This window comes from Triticum dicoccoides, chromosome 2B (assembly GCF_002162155.2).
Source record: "Triticum dicoccoides isolate Atlit2015 ecotype Zavitan chromosome 2B, WEW_v2.0, whole genome shotgun sequence".
Taxonomy (NCBI): domain Eukaryota; kingdom Viridiplantae; phylum Streptophyta; class Magnoliopsida; order Poales; family Poaceae; genus Triticum; species Triticum dicoccoides.
In genome coordinates this window covers 708,167,636-708,191,142 of record NC_041383.1, presented here as the reverse complement: position 1 = coordinate 708,191,142, position 23,507 = coordinate 708,167,636, and the positions used below count along the sequence as shown (strand labels likewise).

The following is a 23,507-nucleotide window of genomic DNA, read 5'->3' as shown; positions in this document are numbered from 1 at the left end:
CTCACTGTTCATCCAATCGATCGGCTTCAGTTAGCAGCAGTAGTGAAGGAATCGCTCCATCGGGTTCAGTTAACAGCCATCGATCAATCGTTCGGGTTCAGTAACGTGTAGCCTGCAGTGCAATCGCTCGGGTTCAGTTAGAGCCCAACGCCTCGCTCGGGTTCAGTTAGAGCCAACGCCTGGCACACACGCGCGTACGTGTACGAGAGAAACGCGCATCGCTCGGCCCCCGACCTCCCACCGTAACCGGCAACTCCCCGAAATTTTCCTCCCCCTCGCTTCTACCACGATTTTTTCCGTCATGGACGGCCCAAAGAATGTCATGCAGCTGCGTCTCCGGCCCGCCCCAGACGAAAAGCCCATTTTCTGTCATGATTTTTTGTCATAGAAGTAGGAGCCCACCACATCTATGATGATACCGGGTTTTGTCATAATTATCGTCATAGAAGTGTCATATGTATGACAGAAAAAAATTTCGTTCGGCCCAAAATGTCATGGATGTGTCTTTTTTTTGTAGTGTATGGCCAAGACATGATGTGATATACGTTATTATATGAGATGATCACGTTTGGTAAAAGTTATCGACAACCGGTAGGAGCCTTATGGTTGTCTCTTTATTTTATGAAATGAAAACGCCATGTAATTGCTTTACTTCATCACTATGCATTAGCGATAGTTGAAGAAGCAATAGTTGGTGAGACGACCACGACACAATGATGGAGATCAAGGTGTCGAGCCGGTCACGATGGAGATCATGACGATGATTTGAAGATGGAGATCAAAAGCACAAGATGATGATGGGCATATCATGTCACATATTTTGATTGCATGTAATGTTTATCTTTTATGCATCTTATTTTGCTTAGTACAACGGTAGCATTATAAGATAATCCCTTAACTAAATTTCAAGGTATAAGTGTTCTCCCTGAGTATGCACCATTGCGACAGTTCTCTGTGCTGAGACACCACGTGATGATCGGGTGTATAGGCTCTACGTTCACATACAACGGGTGCAAGACAGTTTTGCACATGCAGAATTCTCGGGTTAAACTTGACGAGCCTAGCATGTACAGACATGGCCTCAGAACACTGGAGACCGAAAGGTCGAACATGAATCATATAGTAGGTATGATCAACATAGAGATGTTCACCATTGATGACTACTCCATCTCACGTGATGATCGAACATGGTTTAGTTTATTTGGATCACGTTACACTTAGATGACTTGAGGGATGTCAGTTTAAGTGGGATTTCTTAAGTAATTTGATTAATTGAACTTTAATTTATCATGAACTTAGTCCTGATAGTATAAGCAAATTATGTTGTAGATCAATAGCTCGTGTTATAGCTCCCTTATGTTTCTTGATATGTTCCTAGAGAAAACTAAGTTGAAAGATGATAGTAGCAATGATGTGGACTGGGTCTGTGATCTGAGGATTATCCTCATTGCTACACAGAAGAATTATGTCCTTGATGCACCGCTAGGTGACAAACCTATTGTAGGAGCATATGCAGACGTTATGAATGTTTGGCAAGCTCGATATGATGACTACCTGATAGTTTAGTGCACCATGTTTTACGGCTTAGAACCAGGACTTCAAAAACCGTTTTGGATGCCATGGGGCATATGAGATGTTCCAAGAGCCGAAATTGGTATTTCAGACGCATGCCCGTGTCGAGAGGTATGAGACCTCTGACAGCTACTTTGCCTACAAGATGGAGGAGAGTAGCTCAGCCAGTGAGCATGTGCTCAGAATGTCTGGATCCTACAATCTCTTGAATCAAGTGGGAGTTAATCTTCCAGATAAGATAGTGATTGACATATTTCTCCAGTCACTATCACTAAGCTACTAGAACTTCGTGATGAACTATAATATGCAAGGGATGACGAAAACGGTTCCCGAGCTTTTCGTGATGCTGAAATTAGAGAAGGTAGAAATCAAGAAAGATCATCAAGTGTTGATGGTTAACAAGACCACTAGTTTCAAGAAAAAGGGCAAGGGAAAGAAAGGGAACTTCAAGAAGAATGGCAAGCAAGTTTTCACTCCCGTGAAGAAGCCCAAAGCTGGACCTAAGCCTGAAACTGAGTTCTTCTATTGCAAAGGAAATGATCACTGGAAGCGGAAATACCCCAAATATTTGGCGGATAAGAAGGATGGCAAAGTGATCAAAGGTATATTTGATATACATGTTATTGATTTGTACCTTACTAGTACTCGTAGTAGCCCCTGGGTATTTGATACCTGTTTGGTTGCTAAGATTAGTAACTCGAAACAGGAGTTGTAGAATAAATGGAGACTATTTGATGGTGAAGTGATGATGTGTGTTGGAAGTGGTTCCAAGATTGATATGATCATCGTTGCACACTCCCTATACTTTCGGGATTACTGTTGGACCTAGATAAAAGTTATTTGGTGTTTGCATTGAGCATGAATATAATTAGATCATGTTTATTGCAAAACGATTATTCATTTAAGTTTGAGAATAATTGTTATTCTGTTTACATGAATAAAACCTTATATGGTCATACACACAATGTAAATGGTTTACTGAATCTCGATTGTAGTGATACACATATTCATAATATTGATGCCAAAAGATGCAAAGTTGATAATGATATGCAACATATTTGTGGCACTACCGTTTAGGTCATATTGGTGTAAAGTGCGTGAAGAAACTCAATGCAGATGGACTTTTGGAATCACTTGATTATGAACCATTTGATACTTGTGAACCATGCCTCATGGGCAAGATGACTAAAACTCCGTTCTCCGGAACAATGGAGCAAGCCAATAACTTATTGGAAATAATACATACCGATGTATGCGGTCCGATGAGTGTTGAGGCACGCGGCGGGTATCGTTATTTTCTAAACTTCACAGATGATTTGAGCAAATATGGGTATATCTACTTAATGAAACACAAGTCTGGAACATTTGAAAAGTTCGAAGCATTTCAAAGAGAAGTGGAGAATCATCGTAACAAGAAAATAAAGTTTCTATGATCTGATCGCATTGAGTTACGAGTTTGGCCTTCATTTAAAACAATGTGGAATAGTTTCACAACTCACGCCACCTGGAACACCACAGCATAATGGTGTGTCTGAACATCGTAACCATACTTTATTAGATATGGTGCGATATATGATGTCTCTTACCAATTTACCACTATCGTTTTGGGGTTATGCATTAGAGACAATTGCATTCACGTTAAATAAGGCACCGTCTAAATCCATTGAGATGACACCGTATGAATTGTGGTTTGGCAATAAATGAAAGTTGTCGTTTCTTAAAGTTTGGGGTTGCGACACTTATGTCAAAAGGCTTCAGCTTGATAATAAGCTCAAACCCAAATCGGAGAAGTGCATCTTCATAGGATACCCTAAGGAAACAATTAGGTACACCTTCTACAAAAATCTGAAGGCAAGATCTTTGTTGCCAAGAATGTAACCTTTCTAGAGAAGGAGTTTCTCTTGAAAGAAGTGAGTGGGAGGAAAGTAGAACTTGATGAGGTAATTGTACCTTCTCTCAATTTGGAAAGTAGCTCATCAGAGAAATCTGTTCCCGTGATGACTACACCAACTAGAGAGGAAGCTAATGATGATGATCATGAAACTTCAGATCAAGTTACTACCAAACCTCGTAGGTCAAGCAGAACACGATCGACACTAGAGTGGTACGGTAATCCTATTCTGGAAGTCATGTTACTTGACCATGGCGAACCTAGCAACTATGAAGAAGCTATGATGAGCCCAGATTCCGATAAATGGCTTGAGACCATGAAATCTGAGATAGGATCCATGTATGAGAACAAAGTGTGGACTTCCGTGGATTTTCCCAATGATCGGTGAGCCATAGAGAATAAATGGATCTTCAAGAAGAAGACTGACGCTGATGGTAATGTTACTGTCTATAAAGCTCGACTTGTCACAAAAGGTTTTCAAAAAGTTCAAGGAGTTGACTATGATGAGACTTTATCACCCATAACGATGCTCAAGTCCGTCTGAATCATGCTAGCAATTGCCGGATTTTATGATTATGAAATCTGGTAAATGGACGTCAAAACTGCATTCCTTAATGGATTTCTCTAATAAGAGTTGTATATGATGCAACCAGAAGGTTTTGTCGATCCTAAAGGTGCTAACAAGGTGTGCGAGATCCAGCGATCCATCTATGGACTGGTGCAAGCATCTTAGAGTTGGAATATACGCTTTGATGAGGTGATAAAAGCATATGGTTTTATACAGACATACGGTGAAGCCTGTATTTACAAGAAAGTGAGTGGGAGCTCTGTAGCATTTCTGATATTATATATGGTTGACATATTGTTGATTGGAAATGATATAGAATTTATGGATAACATAAAAGGATATTTGAATAAGAATTTTTCAATGAAAGACCTTAGTGAAGCTGCTTACATATTGGGCATCAAGATCTATAGAGATAGATCAAGATGCTTGATAAGACTTTCAATGACTACATACCTTGACGAGATTTTAAAGGAGTTCAAAATGGATCCGTCAAAGAAGGAGTTCTTGCCTGTATTGTAAAGTGTGAAGTTGAGTAAAGACTCAAAACCCGACCACGGCAGAAGAGAAAGAGAGAATGAAATTCATTCCCTATGCCTCAGCCATAAGTTCTATAAAGTATGTCATGTTGTGTACCAAACCTGCTATGTACCTTGTCATGAGTTTAGAAAGGGGGTACAATAGTGATCCAGGAATAGATCACTAGACATCGGTCAAAATTATACTTAGTTACATTAAAAAGGACTAAGGAAATGTTTCTCGGTTATGGAGGTGATAAAGAGTTCGTCGTAAAGAGTTACATTGATGCAAAGCTTTGACACTGATCTAGATGACTCTAAGTTTCAATCTAGATACATATTGAATGTAGGAGCAATTAGCTAGATTATCTCCATGCAGAGCATTGTAGACATAGAAATTTGCAAAATACATACGGATCTGAATGTGGCAGACCCGTTGACTAAACTTCTCTCACAAGCAAATCATGATCACATCTTAGTAATCTTTAGGTGTTAATCACATAGCGATGTGAACTAGATTATTGAATCCAGTAAACCCTTTGGGTGTTGGTCACATGGCAATGTGAACTATGGGTGTTAATCACATAAAGATGTGATCTATTGGTGTTAAATCACATGGCGATGTGAACTAGATTATTGACTCTAGTGCAAGTGGGAGACTGAAGGAAATATGCCCTAGAGGCAATAATAAAGTTGTTATTTTATATTTCCTTATTTCATGATAAATGTTTATTATTCATGCTAGAATTGTATTAACTGGAAACTTGATACATGTGTGGATACATAGACAAAACACCGTGTCCCTAGTAAGCCTCTACTAGACTAGCTCGTTAATCAATGATGGTTAATTTTCCTAACCATAGACATGTGTTGTCATTTGATGAACGGGATCACATCATTAGGAGAATGATGTGATGGACAAGACCCATTCGTTAGCTTAGCATTATGATCGTTCAGTTTTATTGCTATTGCTTTCTTCATGTCAAATACATATTCCTCCGACTATGAGATTATGCAACTCGCAGATACCGGAGGAATGCCTTATGTGCTATCAAACGTCACAACGTAACTGGGTGATTATAAAGATGATTTATAGGTATCTCCGAAGGTGTTTGTTGGGTTGGCATAAATCGAGATTAGGATTTGTCACTCCGAGTATCAGAGAGGTATCTCTGGGCCCTCTCGGTAATACACATCATAAGAAGCCTTGCAAGCAAAGTGACTAATGAGTTAGTTGCAGGATGATGTATTATGAAACGAGTAAAGATACTTGCCGGTAATGAGATTGAACTAGGTATGAAGATACCGAGGATCGAATCTCGGGCAAGTAACATACCGATAAAGGGAAAACGTATGTTGTCATAACGGTTCGACCGATAAAGATCTTCATAGAATATGTGGGAGCCAATATGAGCATCCAGGTTTCGCTATTGGTTATTGACCGGAGAGGTGTCTCGGTCATGTCTACATAGTTCTCGAACCCGTAGGGTCCGCACGCTTAACGTTTGATGACGATATTGTATTATATGAGTTATGTGATTTGATGACCGAATGTTCTTCGGAGTCCCGGATGAGATCATGGACATGACGAGGAGTCTCGAAATAGTCAAGAGGTAAAGATTGATATATAGGATGATGGTATTCAGACACCGAAAGTGTTTCGGGAAGCACCGGGTACTTATCGGGTTACCGGAAGGGGTTCCGGGCACCCCGACAAAAGATATGGGCCTTATGGGCCAGGAGGGGAAACACATCATCCACATAGGGGCTGGTGCGCCCCCTCCCCCCCCCCCTATGGGCTGGCCAAATTGGAGAAGGAAAGGGGAATAGGATTCCCCCTTCCCCCTCTTCCCTTTCTACTCCGAATAGGAATAGGAGAGGGGGTTGGCCGAATTGGAAGAGGACCCCAAGTAGGATTCCTCCTACTTGGGCCGCCCCCTTGGCAGGCTCTCCTCCCCTCCAACTTATATATATATGGGGAGGGGGCGCCTACAACATAGAACAACAACTGTTAGCCGTGTGCGGCGCCCCCCTCCATAGTTTACACCCCCGGTCATATCTTCGTAGTGCTTAGGCGAAGCCCTGCGCAGATTATTTCATCATCACCGTCACCACGCCATTGTGCTGACGAAACTCATCTACTTCCTCGACACCTTGCTGGATCAAGAGGCCGAGGAACGTCATCGAGTTGAACGTGTGTAGAACTTGGAGATGTTGTACGTTCAGTACTTGATCGGTCGGAGCTAGAAGAAGTTTGACTACATCAACCGCGTTGCTAAACACTTTCGCTTTCGGTCTACGAGGGTACGTAGACACACTCTCCCCCTCTCGTTGCTATGCATCTCCTAGATAGCTTTTGCGTGAGCGTAGGAAATTTTTTAAAATTGCATGCTACGTTCCTCAACACTTTTGACTTCTACTGTAGGACTAAAACTATTAGGCCATGATAAGTGACACACGTGTGGCACGAACACATGACAATTTCAAACATTTTTTATGCTAAGTTTAGTAACCTAACGCGAGGATGGTAACTTCAGTTGTGAAGCATGACAATTTCCTTTTCGGATTCATTCTTTTTTTGTTTGTTTTTCCTTTTCGGATTGCAACTTTAACTGCAAAAACGTTAGGTCCTGATTATTTTGTGCCATGCATGTGGAATTATCATTTGGGAAACTATTTTCACGCTTTCTGAGATTTAAGTTTGACCGTAAATTTAACCAACGAGACCGGCTGCGGCATAAATAAAAATTATACCACTGAATTATATCGAAAATAGGAATTTAGTGATATAATTTTTGCTCCCGCCGTACTCGGTCTCGTTGGTTAAATTTACGGTCAAATTTGAATCTCGAAAAACGCGGGCACACTACATTGTGGAATGGAGGAAGTAGCATCATGACAAATCCTTCGGGTCCATCTCATCCCTGTCGCAACACTCACAAACCCTGACAAAACGCGTCCTAGTAGCTTCTCAATGACAAAATGCAAACATTCTACCAATGCTCGAAAAGGACGGGGGGTGAGGGGACAGGAATCGCCGGTACACTCCACACCATCTTTCAGTAGGAGCTACGGCTAAGGAGGAGCATCAACATCGGCGACCAACCACCCAATCTCCTCTCTGAGGTGGTATGCACATCAACCTTTCAGGCACATTTCACCAATCCGCCATTATTTACACGCCCGACGTCTCATTCCGCACGAGACCATCACGGCATCCGGTTGATAGTACATCTCTGTCGCCCATTTCTCGTCCCGGTGTTTGCTTCTAAGCTCATCCTTGACGTACTGTGTTCTCGTCCTGGGAAGGGCGTCCGATCCGTGGGCAGCAGCCAGCAGCTACCTAGCAGGGTGCCATCGATATGGCCTCCAACTACAAGATGAAAGGGTTCTTCAAGGGCTTCAAGATCATCTCCCAGATCTTCGGTGAGCGCGTATAACTAACTAGGACTAGCTAGTGTGTGTGTTTCTGAATTTGATCATTCAGAACAGGGACAGACAGACGTGATCTGATTTTGTTCTTGCAGCGGCCAAGGAGCAGGAGATGGTGATCGGCCGGCCGACGGACGTGAAGCACGTCGCGCACATCGGCTGGAGCAGCTCCACGCCGGGGACGCTCACGGGGAATGCTTCTCCAAGCTGGGTAAACATTTCAGTGTGATAGTACACGCAAATTCTGGTTCCATCAGCTTGCCTGCCTGCCTGACCATTTTTTTTCTTCCTAGATGAATGTCATCGAGGGATCATCTGATTTCTCGTCTCTGGGCTACTTCGCGCCATCAGCGGGGACCTCCTGGACTTCTCAAGGTATGTTCAAACGTGCAACGCCACTGTTTTCGTATATGGAGTGAGAGCAGTTTCGTGTCTCCTGTCTCGGCACAATTCTCTATTTGGTCTGGCCGCTTCTTGTGATTGTGCCTTGTTTTGAAAAGATTATGATTCATCGTCTGAGACTCTGAGTGTACATGTGCAAACATGGCAACCTGCACTATTTTTATGCTGGGCACGAGGCCACGTTGAACAAATTTTATTGGCTTGATCTTGATCTGGTATCCCGAAGCTGCGCCCGGAGCACATGTTGGTAAACAATTCGCATGCTTGTGAGAGCACTCAACCACCACCAGTCCACCAGCATGTTTTGCAGACATCTTGATAAATTAAAAACCAGCATTTTATTGAAAATTATTAGTACCGATAAAACCAACGTTACATTTGTCCCTTTTTCAAACTTGAAGGCAAGAGTTTCCGGGTTAATCTGGAAAACCAGGCTAAAACTATAACAACAACCATCCACACCTACCGTCATAGAACATGACAACCCATGGGGAACCACCAGCTTGGCTTACAACAGAAACCTCACTCACACCTTCTAGGTGCACGCAAGCGTCACCTTCATCGCTCCTCCACAAACTAGTGGTTCCAGCTTCGTTTCAAATGGCCATCGACCATATGTGTGATAGTCCACTTAAGCGCTACCTTTGTCTTCACATTCCAGAATTAAGGGATCACTCAAATCATGCTCTAACTATAAAATTGTAGAATTGTTTGGTCAATCTACCGACAACAACATGCTAGGATACATATGTACAACTGCCTACAAAAGGTATACATTGTCTGCATTACATGTTTTTCGCATGTTTAGGACATGTTGGGTACATCCAGAGCTTCTTCAGTGATCAGACGTACACATTAGGAAAGGGTGTATTTTTTGGTCTCTCAACTATTAGCGAGATCAAAATTTGACCCCCTAACTCTAATACTAGAAATTCTTGGTCACAAAAATGTCAAACGCTTCTAGGTTCGGTCCTTTGCCCAATCAAAAGGGTTTCAACAATGCCTAGCAGTGGCACATGATAGCTCAGTCAATACAAATTCTTTTTAACAAAAATAAGAAAGATAGGAACGACCGATGGAGGGGCATTAAATTAAAGATTTTACTTTTTATTTGAAAACTTGAAAAATTTAAATAAAAAGAAGAAAATATATATATATATTAAAATTAGAAATTTAGAAGAAAAAATATGGATTTTCTTTAGGAAAGTAGATTTTGTTATCATCTACAAAAATTAAAAAAATAGGAAAAATAGTTTCAACTTTAGAATAAAAAATCAGGATACAAAAATGCCTTAAAATACGTGGAGCCTAAAAACACAAAATATAAAATTTAGAAAAAAATTTGAATCATATTGATCCATGGGTTGACAAAATCTTTTTCCATTGTAATAGACTTTAAAAACCCTTACAATCTTTAGTTAATTAATCAAAATGCGTACATTTTTCCTTACTTTTGTTACATTTCATTTTTCCTATTATTTATGATTGATTTTTCAACCCTCAGTGGTAACTAGGTCACCACTAGTGGCGATTCTACCAGGGGCGCTTCGATAGGCTTAAGCCTACCCTCCAAAAATCATATTTTAGCTAAATATACCACTTGACAATTGTATTGAGGTGTTTTAGATGCAACAATTGTAATGCACTTGTTAATTAGATTTAAAAAATTGATGTTTTGAGCCTGCCCTCCATTGTCATGCTAGATTCGTCACCACTGCCACATGTATGAAACCACCGCATCATCAAAGATGGTTTTGGTGAAGTAAGGGACGAGATCTAGTTGTTTTGGCACTTGAGGGTCAAAAGTTCATGCTTTAAAATGGGTCTAAACTTAACATTTTGTAGAAATTGGAAAAATGTATTGGATTTTTCAGTTATTTTCTTGTCACCGATGAGCATATAAAACAACTATGTGATTCTTGGGCAGACTTCGACCAGCAGCACCAACTCCCACGAGACATGTTGCCTCTCGGGATAGCTTCAGAGATCACCAGGGAAGACGTGGCAGCAGCTCCGTGCCCTGATGTTCCACGCCCGCCACCGAGAAAGACAAGGCAAAAGAAGAAAACAACGATTGGCTCTCTGGTGAATTCGTCAATGCCAAATGATTCATCTGCATCAGCCTCGACGGCAGCAACAACCGTCGTTGCCGATTCCATTGACACCAATGGCGTGATGTGGTGACAGGCAGGCTGCAAAGTGTGTTGTAAGTGTGGTTGTGCAGTTCTAAAAAACTTAGAATTGTAAATGTATTGATTTCATAGGTAGCTGAATACAATGGTTTGTTCTAAAAGCGTGCATTGCTTCTTTTTTTTTTCTTATGATTCATTAATCTTCGTGTTTTACTTTATTCTCATTCACGGTTTGTGATGCCCATGTTCTTGCCACGAGATGACAGTTTGACTCTACTGATTAACTAAATGATGAAGTACAATCAAACAAGTTGGGATAGCATGAATACCAAAATATCCTGATAAGATTTAAAGTTCCAACATGGTCTTTTGATGTCTCCATTTCTAATTGGATCTTTCTGCATCTCAATAATTCTCAAACTTCTGAAGGAACCCCACAGTGAACCAACAAAATAGGCCAGAAGTTAAAACACCGTGACCTAGTACACGTTTTTACAAGGATATATAATTTTATTTCTTTCACCGAAAACTATACAAAGAAAATGAAAGAACCAATGATCAAAGCAAACTCGACATCACAGTTGTTGCTGGCGTCACCAAGTCAAGCCGAAGCTTAGGCCTCAATCTGCACTATCGGAAGGCCGTTAACTCACATGGCCAAAATACAACAGTCTCATCTCCACGACAGCCATAACATGACGAGATAGAGTTGTGAGACTCTAATTTCCTATTATGTATCTCTACCGCTAAGGCATAGCCCCTAGCCCACAAAAGGTATAAACCTCACAGAGATCCACACTTACCCGTCTTCTCCTAGTGTTGATAAATAGATCGCCCAAGACTATTATGGCAGAAATCGCGTCCTTTGCCCCGCTCCAACTAGGTTTGTTGTTTGCCTCACTACTTGTTCTCTCTATGGAAGATTTAGAGAACACAACAGATGCATCTTTGAGCAATGTAAGCAATCAACATCTGAAATCCTGGCAATCATCAAGAACAAAGCTGCTCTTGGCGTGACGATGGTTAGTGTTGGTCTCGGTGCTTTGGATTAGGAGGAGATGATGTCGTACCTTATTCTCTCCTAGTAGTGTGGCTTTTCTAAACATCCTTGTATAGCTATATTTATAACTAAGTTCTTTTTCTGTGTTTTATGTAATTGGTGGATTGATTTCTTCTCAATTTTTCTTTGGCAAAATGAATGGCTCGATGAAGTTATCTCATGTTTTCAGAAAGGTGAGGTTATTGTAATATTTCTTTGCATTGCGAGGAAATAAAGAGCCAGACTAGCCCGACCCGTTTGATTGACCCTCTTATTGGTTTTTTGTTTTGAGGAGCCCCTCTTATTAGGTAGGGTGCTCCTATTCGGCGCTTTCTGCACCGCTTAGCGCTGCAAGTCACCTAGCGGGCGACCCAGCAACCTCCTCCAAAAAAAGTCGTGAAAATATATATTTGCTGGAGACGGGGGATTCGAAGCCGCGCGCCAATGACCACTGCACAAGGACCGGTTTGTTGCCTACAATCCAAAAAAGGCTATTTAATACTTCTTCTAATACAAGATTACATAAATTTTGTACCCCACATAAATCAATTCAAAAAAGAAAACATAAATTTGAAAAAGCAAATCATAGGTGTGCAACAAAAGTTCATCAAATTCGAAAAGGTTCAATTTTTTTAAAAAAAAGTTCATTAAATTTTGAAAAAACACCAATTTGAAATAATCTCATTGAATTTGAAAAATAGAACATCAATTCTGAAAAATTCACAAATTTGAAAAAGTAATAATCAATTTTTGAAAAAAGTTCATCGAATTTGAAAATTTTAGTTGAATTTGAAAAAAAAAGTTCATTAAATTTTAAAAAGTTCATCGAATTTATAAAAAATTCATTGAATTTGAATAGAGTTCATCAAAATTGAATTTTTTTTATCAAATTCGAAAAAAACTTCATCCATTTTGAAAAAAGTTCATCGAATTGAATAAAATATCATGCATTTTGAAAAATAAAAAAAGTTCATCTGTTTGAAGAAAGAGTTGTGAATTAGAAAAATAAAAAGGGACAGAGAAAAAAGAAAAAATAAGAAGGAAATGAAAGGAAAAAGGGGAGAAAGAAGAAAAGAGGAAAAACATTTATGTAATCACATCAAGGTGAGGTGCCCGGGTTTCTACAGGGAAGGTCATCTTTACTCATTGTTTTCACGAAGCAAATTTGGTTGCTCATGAGCTAGCAAAGTTTAGTTTTTGTAATAAATGTGAGGACAGTTGGACTAACGAACTTGCTAAGTACTTAGTTAGCCAATTGATGAACGATGTAATTATTATTTGAGGTTAATAAAGCTAGCCATGATAGCCTTTTCCAAAAAAGGCCTGGATGGTTATCACGTCTTACAGGAAACTCACACATCGCAGGTTTGAATCACAGTTTGTGCGCTTTATTTCGCAGTTTAGAAAAACAGAGAGAAAAAAATGAAAACGGGCCGGCTCAGCTCACAGGAGGGGGTGTGCACTTCAGGCGTCTGTTTGTGAAATGGCTTATAACGGGCACCTGAAGCGCCAAAAAGGAATTGCAGGTAAGACCGTAAGAGAGAGTGAATCAAAAATGCATCCCGGAAATGGTCGGTCCAGCCCATTCTGGCAACCTAAATTTGGTACCGGCTGAGCCCAGCCCAACTTCAGCCGAAACCGGCCCGACGAACGGAACGCGACTCTCTTCACTTCTTCTGTCCGTCTCGCTCTCCGGCAAAGACGACGCAACCCGCCGCCACGCCGCCGGTGGCAAAATCATCCATACAGCGGCGGCCGGCTGCCGGCTTTTTCGCCCCGTCACCGGCGAAGTTGTACCACGTGACGATGTAAGTGGATTTCACTCGTAGCTCTCCCCATCCTCCCCATCTCGTTCTTCACCTCCCCCCACGAGACCTGCCGACCTGTAAATCAGCGACCAACTTGTTAAATTAACGAGAGAATCGATGTGATGGCACTAAACATTGCCTCGGAACCGAGAAATTCGGGATTGATTATCACAAGTTGCGCGTTCGAATTGGATAATGCCAAACCGATCCCAAACCCTCGGCGAATTTTCGCCGCTTGCGCCAGAGCAATAGCCTGGTAACAGGGGCTGCTCGTTTGCCAGTGTGGCGCCGGCGCTTGCCTCCAGCATTTTGGAAAGATCAAGTTGGGCAAGTGGCGATAAATCCAGATTTCTTTTTTGACGAAGCACCAGATTCCATGCAATGGTGGGTTGTTTTATATGTGTGCTTGGTCTGCAGTTCCAACCTGTTGTAAGTTCCTTGTCTCTTTCGGACCCGGTGATGCCTTGCCGTTGCCGATGCTTTGGCTGCCTATGATGATGGTGGTGGTGATGCCGCCGCTGCGCGTTCGCTGGATCTGTCTTGTTTCTGGTTTGCCCTCTGGAGTATGATATGTTCCTCTGGAATATAGGTTAGGCCCCTTGCTGACAGCGTATGGATTTAGATGCACCTTTCGCCTTTGATGAATGGTGAGTAGGAGACTGACTTCGAGGGGGGGAAAATCGTTCTGAGCTCTGCACTAACACTGGGTCTTCTTTTATCCTCTTCCCCAATGTCAAATTACCATAAATAGTACTACTGGCTTAGTGGTTAAAAAGATTGTGTTTCAGAAGTTGATATCTCATACAGATCATTCTCCTCTGTGCTCCCCGAACCAAACCTTGACCGATAATAATGCAACACCAAAAGGCCTTTAAAAAATAATAATGCAACACCGAACTGCTGAATGTTCTTAGCTAGATGTTTTCAACCTTGAAATGCTTTCTGAACAACATCTGGAGTTTAAAGAAATATTTCCTTATGCTTTTGCCCATCTTGCTGACTTAACCAACAGCACATGGGTTTAGGTGCACCTTTTGCTTTTAATGAGTGGTGATTGGGGGCATTGTCAATAGGTCTTGTTTTATGCTCATGGTATCCCCAAATGTCAAATTACTGTAAATGGTACTCGCTTGGTTGTTACAAGGATTACTTCAGAAGTTGTTGGCTCATCCGGCTCTGCTCTGTGCTCCCCAGACCAACCTTGATTGATAACGATGTGGCACCGAACTGCCTAATGTTCTTACCTAGATGTTTTCAACCTTGAAATTTTTTGAATAACATCTAGAGTTTTTATAAAAGTCGTCCTTCCGTGTTTTGCCCATCTTGTCCATTTTACACTTGATATCTCCAAAAGTACCACCAGATTCAGATTGGTGCACTTTTTCTACACTTTCCAACCAATCCCTTTCATGGATGTCCTAGAAGTGGATCCAGTATCCTAAGAACTTTCCAACTAAATCTTATCTTACGATCTACATTCTACAATATCCAGGTTGTCATTGAAAAGTTCAGCATATATTAAAGATGAGCTAAGGATAACAGTCAGACCTGCAAGTAGGCTTTTTAAGACTTATCCGCTGTTTTCTATGGAAAGAGAATTTCCTGGCAGCGCTGAAGATTGTGTCATATGGAACAGAAAAAATGTAAGTTCACTAAATAACATAAATCTGACTTTTCCTGCCAGAATTTGATGAATGAGTATCACATACCTGCGACAATCCTGTCCTTTAAATTGCTAATCGTTTGTACTATTTTGGAGGAATCCGAGGAATGTGCTTATAGGTGTCTAGTATTGAAGGTCCACTGGGTGCTAACTGCCTCCTTGTGATGGCACATGGAAATTTCTTACTTTGTTAGAGAAATGGATTGCTAGTTGCAACCTCCGTAAGACTGTATCATGTAAATATACTACTGACTGAACTTATTCCTAGCAGACTAATAAAGAACTTGTTTTGATTTGGTAAGTTTGGATATTTTTAGGAAGTCGGAGATAGCCCTTCTGCTTATTCTGATTAATTATGCAGGCGTCTGGTACTTTCTAGTGATCAGTGATTAAAGAAAGATTAGGCTTTGTGTCAGAAGAGTATTACAGCTTACTTGTAGCTACCTACTGGTCACATCATTGACGTGTGCATATAGGCTTAACGGAATCTTTTGACCATGTGATTCACAAACTCAGATGGCAAACTGAATGAGCCAGCTCATTAATGATTATATTGATAAAAGATTGAGAATTACATAGTACATATTTCACTTGATGCTAGTACTAACCTGTATCTTCTACTAATTTCAAGGTAAATGCCTGCATTTCGGCAAAATGTTGACGGCGTAAAAATCTGACCCAAGCTTTCTGCTGAGGTAAGATACGTTTTACATTCAAGCTTTCAACTTGAACGTCACTGATGAATCTCACTGGGGTTGTATCTCAACTTGACATTTAAAATGTTTCGGTACACATACAATGTACTGAAGCTATATATAAAGTTTTTCTCACTGTCATGCACTTGAATATTTCTTACTTCTTGTTTATTGTTCCTTGATAGTTGAATGCCTGTTTTCATTAGTTAATGGCATGATTGGACAGCTCGACGGCATGATGGAAGTAGTGTTCTCAGCTGACACAGTCCACAAGAGAGTGATGTACGAACTATATATATATATATATATTGTATATAACTGAACCAGCGTTCTGACAGTACATGAACGGTAATCAACCTAGGTAATCTATCAACATGGAGAGAGGGACTAAGCAAAGCCCTTTCTTCCTCAGATCATTGAACTCATGCAGCTGCTTCTCGTTGCTATTTCCACCGCTGATCACTTCTGGAGCCGCACCAGTCGCCTGCTGCCTTGAACCCGCATCGAGGAAATACTTGGCCTGCAATATTTCAGGAACACACAATTGTAAGAAAAAGCTTATACTATAACATCTAAACAACGACTGAAGGAAGCTAGAAAGAGATGATAGTGATTGCTTCTCGAACATACCAGCTGGGCGGTGTTCATGTCCTTTGCATCCATGGTTAGAATTGACTTGATGAACATATCATGCATGCTGGTTACCTGTACAACAAAAATCATAATCATGTTAGAACCTAGAAGAAAGGCTAATTATGTACTGCTGTTCATCAAGCTATCTATAACTAACTAGAGAAAGTTATTTTTCTTCCTTTACTAACCTTAGGGCGAGCGGCGGAAGAACAGGCAGTGTCCTGCAGAGAATCATCCTCATCGTCTTCATCCATGAGGTCCGACGTGAGGAAGGAGTCGGTGTCGGAGCCGTCACCCAAGGAATCAAATGAGGAAGAGAAGCCAGAGGAGAAATCACTGTCAGAGGCTTCTCCTTGGTGATCCATCTCCTGTCTGTTGTCTGTTGATGCCACGAAGTTTGCAAAGTGCATCGCCCAGCTGCTCTCGCCGGCCGATATGGACGCTACCGCCGCCGCTGGCTGGCTGATGCATGAAGATTGAGGCGATGTTGTGTTCTCCATGTGTATGAGAAACTGCAAGCAGACGCAAGCTAGCAGCAGTGATAAAGCTTCTAGGCGGGTGTTGTGTTCTGGATGGAATGCTGGGTACGGCTCGTGCTGACCGTATATATAGCTCCGGCTTCGGCTCCAGCGAGTGGATATGAATAGAAGTACATGAGCGTGAACTGTCTGTCAGACACTGGCGCCCGTTTTAAAAATTGGCAATGGAGGAATCTTATCGTTGTAATGGTCTCTTGATCGAGAATAATCCCGCGATCGATCATTATGACCGATCGATCGATCACCATCATGCATATTCTTTGGTGATTGGGACGCAAGCAGCAGCAGACGAAGCGGTTGGAATGCATAGCCGGCTGGTGATACAGGGAGAGCTACACTCCACCTACTGTAAGCCTCTCTTGCCAATAACAATGTGGTACGCTGATAGCTATCCAGTTTTCTGCTCTTTTCTAACTGCGACTTTGTTTAACTAACATATGTTGGAGATTGCAGTTTTGGTGCTACTAGTATTATCTCCCCATTTGTGCCACGTTTTCCCTTGGAATGGTGGTAACTGCTTTGGATCCTGAGGTCAAGTGGTCTACATATTCTAAAAAATAAAATTAAAAGTGCATGCACATGTTCTAAAAGAATGTCCCACATGTATATGTGGGAGTACACTATGAATCTGTCAAGTTTTCTGGAAAGATACACATTCGTTTGAGAGTAGGAAAAAAAAATGTGTGGTTCGACATTACCTCCCTGTCAGTTTATAAGGGACACTTGTATTTCTAGATTATCAATATGATGAATGAATATGCATTGTACACTACAAAAAGTAATACTCCCTCCATTCCTAAATGCAAGTCCTTTTAGATATTTCAATATGAACTACATACGGGTGTATATAGATATACTTTATAGTGTAGATTCACTTATTTTGCTCCGTATGTAGTCCGTACTGGAATCTCTAAACAGACTTATATTTAGAAACCGAGGGAGTACCATTTAATTACTGATCAAAAAAGTTTCTAATGGTATATATACTTCTGGTGGCATATAACCTATACTATTTCGTTGGTTAAATTAGTGATCTAGAAATGCTGGCATGCCTATAACAAACCAAAATTAAGAGAGGGAGTATCAAACAGGAACACTACTATTTGCTCTTATGGATAATGGCATTTCTCTTTTCTGTGCAGCCAGCCTATGTATACTTTTTTTTTTCATCAAATTTTTGGCAGATTCATGGATCTTTTGGCATTTTCTTAAAACCAGAACGTTTAAGTAATGATAGGCTTGTTGTGGCTAAGGAATAAAAAAGACCTGCGCTCCTGCACGAACCACTACCGAGCTTTCGCCGGGGATGGACCTCCCGAGCAGTAATGGCGAAAAGGTGCAGGGGGGGAGGAGATACGCTACAGTTCATCGCGATCATGTTGGCGCAAAAGTGTGCTGGCCATGGACCAATGGCCGCGGGCCACGTCACGGGATTCATGGAGTCGTCGTGGCCGTGGCAACTAATCGGATCCTGATGATCCCGTGGCGATCGCGATTACGCCGAGGATCCTGGTCGATCGGTCGCCGGCCAGGAACAGAGCGACCGTCCGCGTGCATGCCGACCGTATCCCGGGAAACCATAGTTTAGTTATCTCGTGGTGATTAACTCAAATGAGCCCGTGACGGCGTGCCTTTTTCAAATAATCGCCATAGCTACGCTTTGCCTATGGGGGTGGCCAACCCCCTGTGTCAATTAGTTCACATGCGTGCACCACAAGCTTCATGGGTTAGCTGCAACTGATTTGCACATGCCTTATTATTCTTCCACAAGTAGACGTGTATACTTTTTGAATTAAATGCTTTGGTTCTACCTTGTTGTAGCATGCGCCATACCCTTAAGCAGCTTCACTTTTTTTTTTAGCAAATTAACTTTTCACATGGAAGTTGAGGCAAATTCAAGCTTTTTAGATTTAACTCCCGTAATTCCAGTTTATCCAAGAATGCAGACTAACAATTGGAATTCTCCGATATTTACTAGATTTATTTACGAATGCGGACAACCTTCCGTAGTTTCAAAGTTTTACTAGATACATTTAATAATGCAAATTAACTTCTGAAATTTCCTAATTTTTACTAGATTTATTTTAGAATGCGGACTACCTTCGTAGTTTCTGATTTTTACTGGATTTATTTAAGAATGCAGATTAACTCCCGGAATCCCCTAATATTTACTAGATTTATTTAAGAATGCGGACTACTTCCTGTAGTTTCAGTTTTTTACTATATTTATATAAGAATGGTGATTAACTTCTAGATTTCGCCGATTTTTCCTAGTTACTCCGATCCAAATTAATTGTCGCAGCTTTAGTACAACTTTGTATTAAAGTCATATTAAACCTGCAACAAGTAATTTGGGTCGGAGAGATTAGATTTATTTAAGAATAAAGACTACCTCCTGTAGTTTCAGATTTTTATTAGTTTATTTAAGAATGCAGATAAACTCCCGGAATCCCCTAAGTTTTACTAGATTTATTTAAGAATGCAGACTACTTCCTGTAGTTTTAGTTTTTTATTATATTTATATAAGAATGGTGATTGGCTTCCAGATTTCGCCGATTTTTCCTAGTTCCTCCGATCCAAATTAATTGTCTTAGCTTTAGTACAACTTTGTATTAAAGTCATACTAAAGCTGCAACAAGTAATTTGGGTCGGAGAGATTAGATTTATTTAAGAATAAAAACTACCTCCTGTAGTTTCAGATTTTTATTAGATTTATTTAAGAATCCATATTAACTCTAGGAATTCCATGATTTTACTATATTTATTTGAAAATGCAGATTAATTCCCAGTACTCCCAGATGTTTACTAGATTTATTTAGTTGCCAAGACTACCTTCAATCGTAGTTTCAATTTTTTTACTAGATTTATTTAAGAATGCAGATTAACACCTGTAATTCCCTCCCCTAAATCAAACTCCTGTAGTTCCTTCCCCTAAATCAAATTCCTGGAATTCCCGAACTTTTACTACTAAATCAGCGATAATTAATATGGATTGGATGGAGTATATCTTTGTAAGTGCAGAATAACTCCTGGAATTCCCCGATTTTTAGTAGATTTACTTAAAAAATGCAGACGTCCTCCCGTAGTTTCATATTTTTACTAGATTTATTTAAGAATGCGATTTAAATCATGAAATTCCTCAATTTGTACAAGATTTATTTAAGAATGCAAACTACCTACCATAGTTCCAAATTGTTACTAGATTTATTTAAGAATACAGATTAACTGCTGGAATTCCCCGACCTTTACTATATTTATTGAAGAATGCATATTAACTCCCATAGTTTAAGATTTTTACTAGATTTATTTAAGAATGCGGATTAGTTCCTGAAATTTCTCAAATTTTACTAGATTTATTCAAGAATGCAGACTACCTCCTTAGTTTTAGAGTTTTACTAGATTTATTTAGGAATGCAGATTAACTCTCAGAATTCCCCTTATTTTACTATTTTATTTAGGAATGTAGGTTGACTAACAAAATTCTTCGATACTTATGAGATTTATTTAAGAATGCAGACTATCTTCCGTAAGAATGAAGATTAACTCATAAAATTGCATGATCTTTACTAAATTTATTTATTTAAGAACAGTACCTCACGTAGTTGTAAGGCTTTACTAGAGTTATATAAAAATGCGGATGAACTTCCAGAATTCACTGAATTTTACTATATTTGCTTAATAATAGAATCTACCTTCAGTACTTTCAGTTTTTACTAGATTTATTTTAAATTGCAAATTAACTCCTGAAATTCAATGATTTTTACTATATTTATTTAAGAATGCAGATTAATTTCGGAATACCCTGATTTTTACTAGAATTGTTTAAGAATGCAACTACCTTTCTTTGTCATTTTAGATTTTTACTAAATTTATTTAAGAATGCAAACTACATTTCTTCGTCGTTTTAGATTTTTACTACATTTATTTAAGAATGTAGTTAACTCCTAGAATTCTCTGATTTTTGCTACATGTATTTGAGAATGCAGACTACCTCCATAGTTCCAGATTTGTAATATATTTATTTAAGAATGCAGATTAACATCGGATTTCCCTAAATTTTACTATATTTATTTAAGAATGCAGATTAACGCCCGGAATTCCCTATGTTTTACTAGATTTATTTAATAATGCAAACTAAATCCTGGAATTCCATAACTTTTGCTAGATTTATTTAAGAATGTAGACTAATCCCAATCTTACACTTTAGAAAGGAAAAAGTTGATTGATGTGGTATGTAACTACGCGAGTTGTTCGGCGGGAGCATCAAATTCAGAAATTGATGGTAAAGCATGGACAAGATTATGGAAGCACAAATTACCAGGGTAAGTTAAGGTGTTTGCACGGAGATTAGCTAGAGAGAGCCTTCTATCTTCGAATGTTGCATATCATAGAAACATGGCATGAGATAGTACATGTGACATTTGTGGATGGTTTGAGCACTCATTACTTGATTGCATAATGGTAAGGAGTGCTTGGGTTCTTGTGGATGAGGATGCACATGAACAAATTATGGGTTGTGGAGAGCCAAGGGCGAAACAATGACTTTTAGAGATGGATGAAGTTCTATCAGAAGTAATTATGCAAAGATGGTCATTACTTTATGGGCCATTGTAAGGCAAGAAGGGATGTAATACACGAAAATGTCATTTAGAGTCTGTTCGAGACTTACTGCTTTGTAGAGAGGTTCTTACATGAGCTGGAGTTACTTGACGAACCGAGGAAAGGAGAGGAATTGTTCCCCGTGAACGCCAAAAGGGCTGGCTGGCTCTGCCTCAAAGTTAAATAAAAGGTAATGTGGACGGTGAAGTTTCACAATTGGAAGGAAAGGTCCTCGTTGTTTATCTGTGGTACGAATCACAAAATAAGGATCAAAAGGGCTAGCGCAATGCTGATCAAGGAAGTTACGAAGCTAGAAATGTCTTTTCCGTTATGAGTGGCGGAGGCGAATGTAGATGCCCATAATATTGCTAGAAATTTCATAGATTTAGTTCCAGGCCGCCGCTTATGGCTTTTGAAGCCCCAGGACTATGTAACTCGGTGATCTTTGATTAACAAAGCTAGGGTGTTTCACTCGAAAAAAAATTGTTGGTAGGCAGTGGGTTTTTAGAAACAGTGAATTCACTTGGGTCACATGTGGTTTTGACTGATTTGGCTGCATCATTTGGTGTAACTGGTTATTCTCTGCCTTGGAATCAAATTGGCTATTGAGTAGTAAAAGTTGTGACAGGTGGATCTGACGTCATTCCGGTAATAGAATCACCCTTAGTGGAGTTATTACGCGGAAATGCCAGTGTGGGTCAATCCACTTTGACTCGTTTTGAATGTTTACATACATCTTTACTGCCTTTGCTTACTGTCGTATTTATGTTAATGCACTTCTGAATGATACTTCTCTTCAATTCTAAAGTATTTTTACACAATACAAACAGTTGAAATTAATTTTATGAAAGAAAAAAGGAGGATTATGGGAGTGTGGGACTTGAATATCTTATACACTTATTGTTGTGTTGTGCTATGCCACGGCAATATTGGCGTACGTGGGTGATGCGCATGCGTACGTCGTTAGTTCGTCACATCGGTCGATCTCATGCACAGTAGAGAAGAAGAGAGGGAGAAGCAAGTCAAGGCACGCAGCGCAGCCTAGCTATGAAGCTACCTGCAAATGAGCGAACTCACTCGTGGCTTGCCCGGCAACCGCAGACGTAGAGTTGTTGTATATACACACGTAGAGTAGGTCGTATATATATCTTGTGGCCGATCAGCAGCCACCAGCAAGCAAGCGCAACGAACGACCGAGCCCTGATGGATACTGCCCAACAGAATCGATGCGTGGACGCACGCGGATCAGGTAAGTTCACGGCAAATACTTAGTACGCTGCCCACTCAACCAAGCAGCAAAATAGGAGAACTGGCCAATACGTTACTCAGTCGACCAACCAAACAGTTGATGGATACTGCCCGACCAGTTTGTCAATGGATGGTTAGAAAGAATGATTGTATCATTATTCATTAGCCTATCACGGCATCTCCAAGGATGATCCGTAAATTCATTCCGGCATCTCTGCGGACATGAAAAACCAGTCCACGAACACTCATGCGGGAGCCGACCATCCAATGCAGTCTGTCCTCCAGTAAATGATAATTTAATATTCAAAACTGGATCATCACTGAATCACATGCTCGATCACAAGCAAAAAGAGGCAAGTAATGCTCTGGCCATGGCGGCGTCTATACATTGGATGACACGACCAACGCGCCCACCGCCACGTTCGGCACCAGCATGCCCTCTGCCGGCCTTCTGCTTCTTGAGCTTATCCTCTTTTGCGGCCTTCGCTTTGACTCGACGGTTTTGCCGTGTCGCCGAGGTGATCTTCCGGGCGAGCGTGATGTTCGGATCCTCCTGCACCTCCACCACCTTCAACTCCGGCAAGCTATCCTCCAGTTCCATGCATCGGCGGCGGGAGGGAAGAAGAGAGCAGGAATTGAGTGGAGAGATGCGGGCCGGAAGAATAGAGTGGGGGATTTTGCCGCGGAAATAGGCAAGGCAGCTACAAAAGCGCGGGTTCCGCCTTTTTTGGGTGGGCCAGGGGTGTCAGGGTCCGACATACGTGTTTATTG

General features: G+C 40.6%; 2 protein-coding genes and 1 long non-coding RNA gene across 3 annotated transcripts; 2 read left to right on the top strand and 1 right to left on the bottom strand.

Moving 5' to 3' along the window:
- The first annotated feature begins 7,738 nt into the window (after nucleotides 1-7,738).
- Nucleotides 7,739-10,754, top strand: LOC119365761 (CRIB domain-containing protein RIC10-like). The gene is made up of 4 exons (XM_037631405.1): nucleotides 7,739-7,972; nucleotides 8,074-8,189; nucleotides 8,272-8,353; nucleotides 10,308-10,754. Exons 1-4 carry the CDS (start codon nucleotides 7,909-7,911, stop codon nucleotides 10,562-10,564), a joined length of 519 nt encoding a protein of 172 aa, XP_037487302.1. The 5' UTR covers nucleotides 7,739-7,908; the 3' UTR covers nucleotides 10,565-10,754.
- A 2,507-nt stretch (nucleotides 10,755-13,261) lies between these two features.
- On the top strand, nucleotides 13,262-16,647 carry LOC119368422. Its single transcript, XR_005176635.1, has 3 exons — nucleotides 13,262-13,359; nucleotides 15,654-15,717; nucleotides 16,544-16,647. It is a non-coding gene; the product is annotated as an uncharacterized LOC119368422 (long non-coding RNA).
- On the bottom strand, nucleotides 15,996-16,886 carry LOC119368421 (vascular-related unknown protein 4-like). The gene is made up of 3 exons (XM_037633687.1): nucleotides 16,539-16,886; nucleotides 16,348-16,422; nucleotides 15,996-16,237 (listed from the first exon to the last, which is right to left on the bottom strand). Exons 1-3 carry the CDS (start codon nucleotides 16,848-16,850, stop codon nucleotides 16,070-16,072), a joined length of 555 nt encoding a protein of 184 aa, XP_037489584.1. The 5' UTR covers nucleotides 16,851-16,886; the 3' UTR covers nucleotides 15,996-16,069.
- Between the last annotated feature and the right edge of the window lie 6,621 nt (nucleotides 16,887-23,507).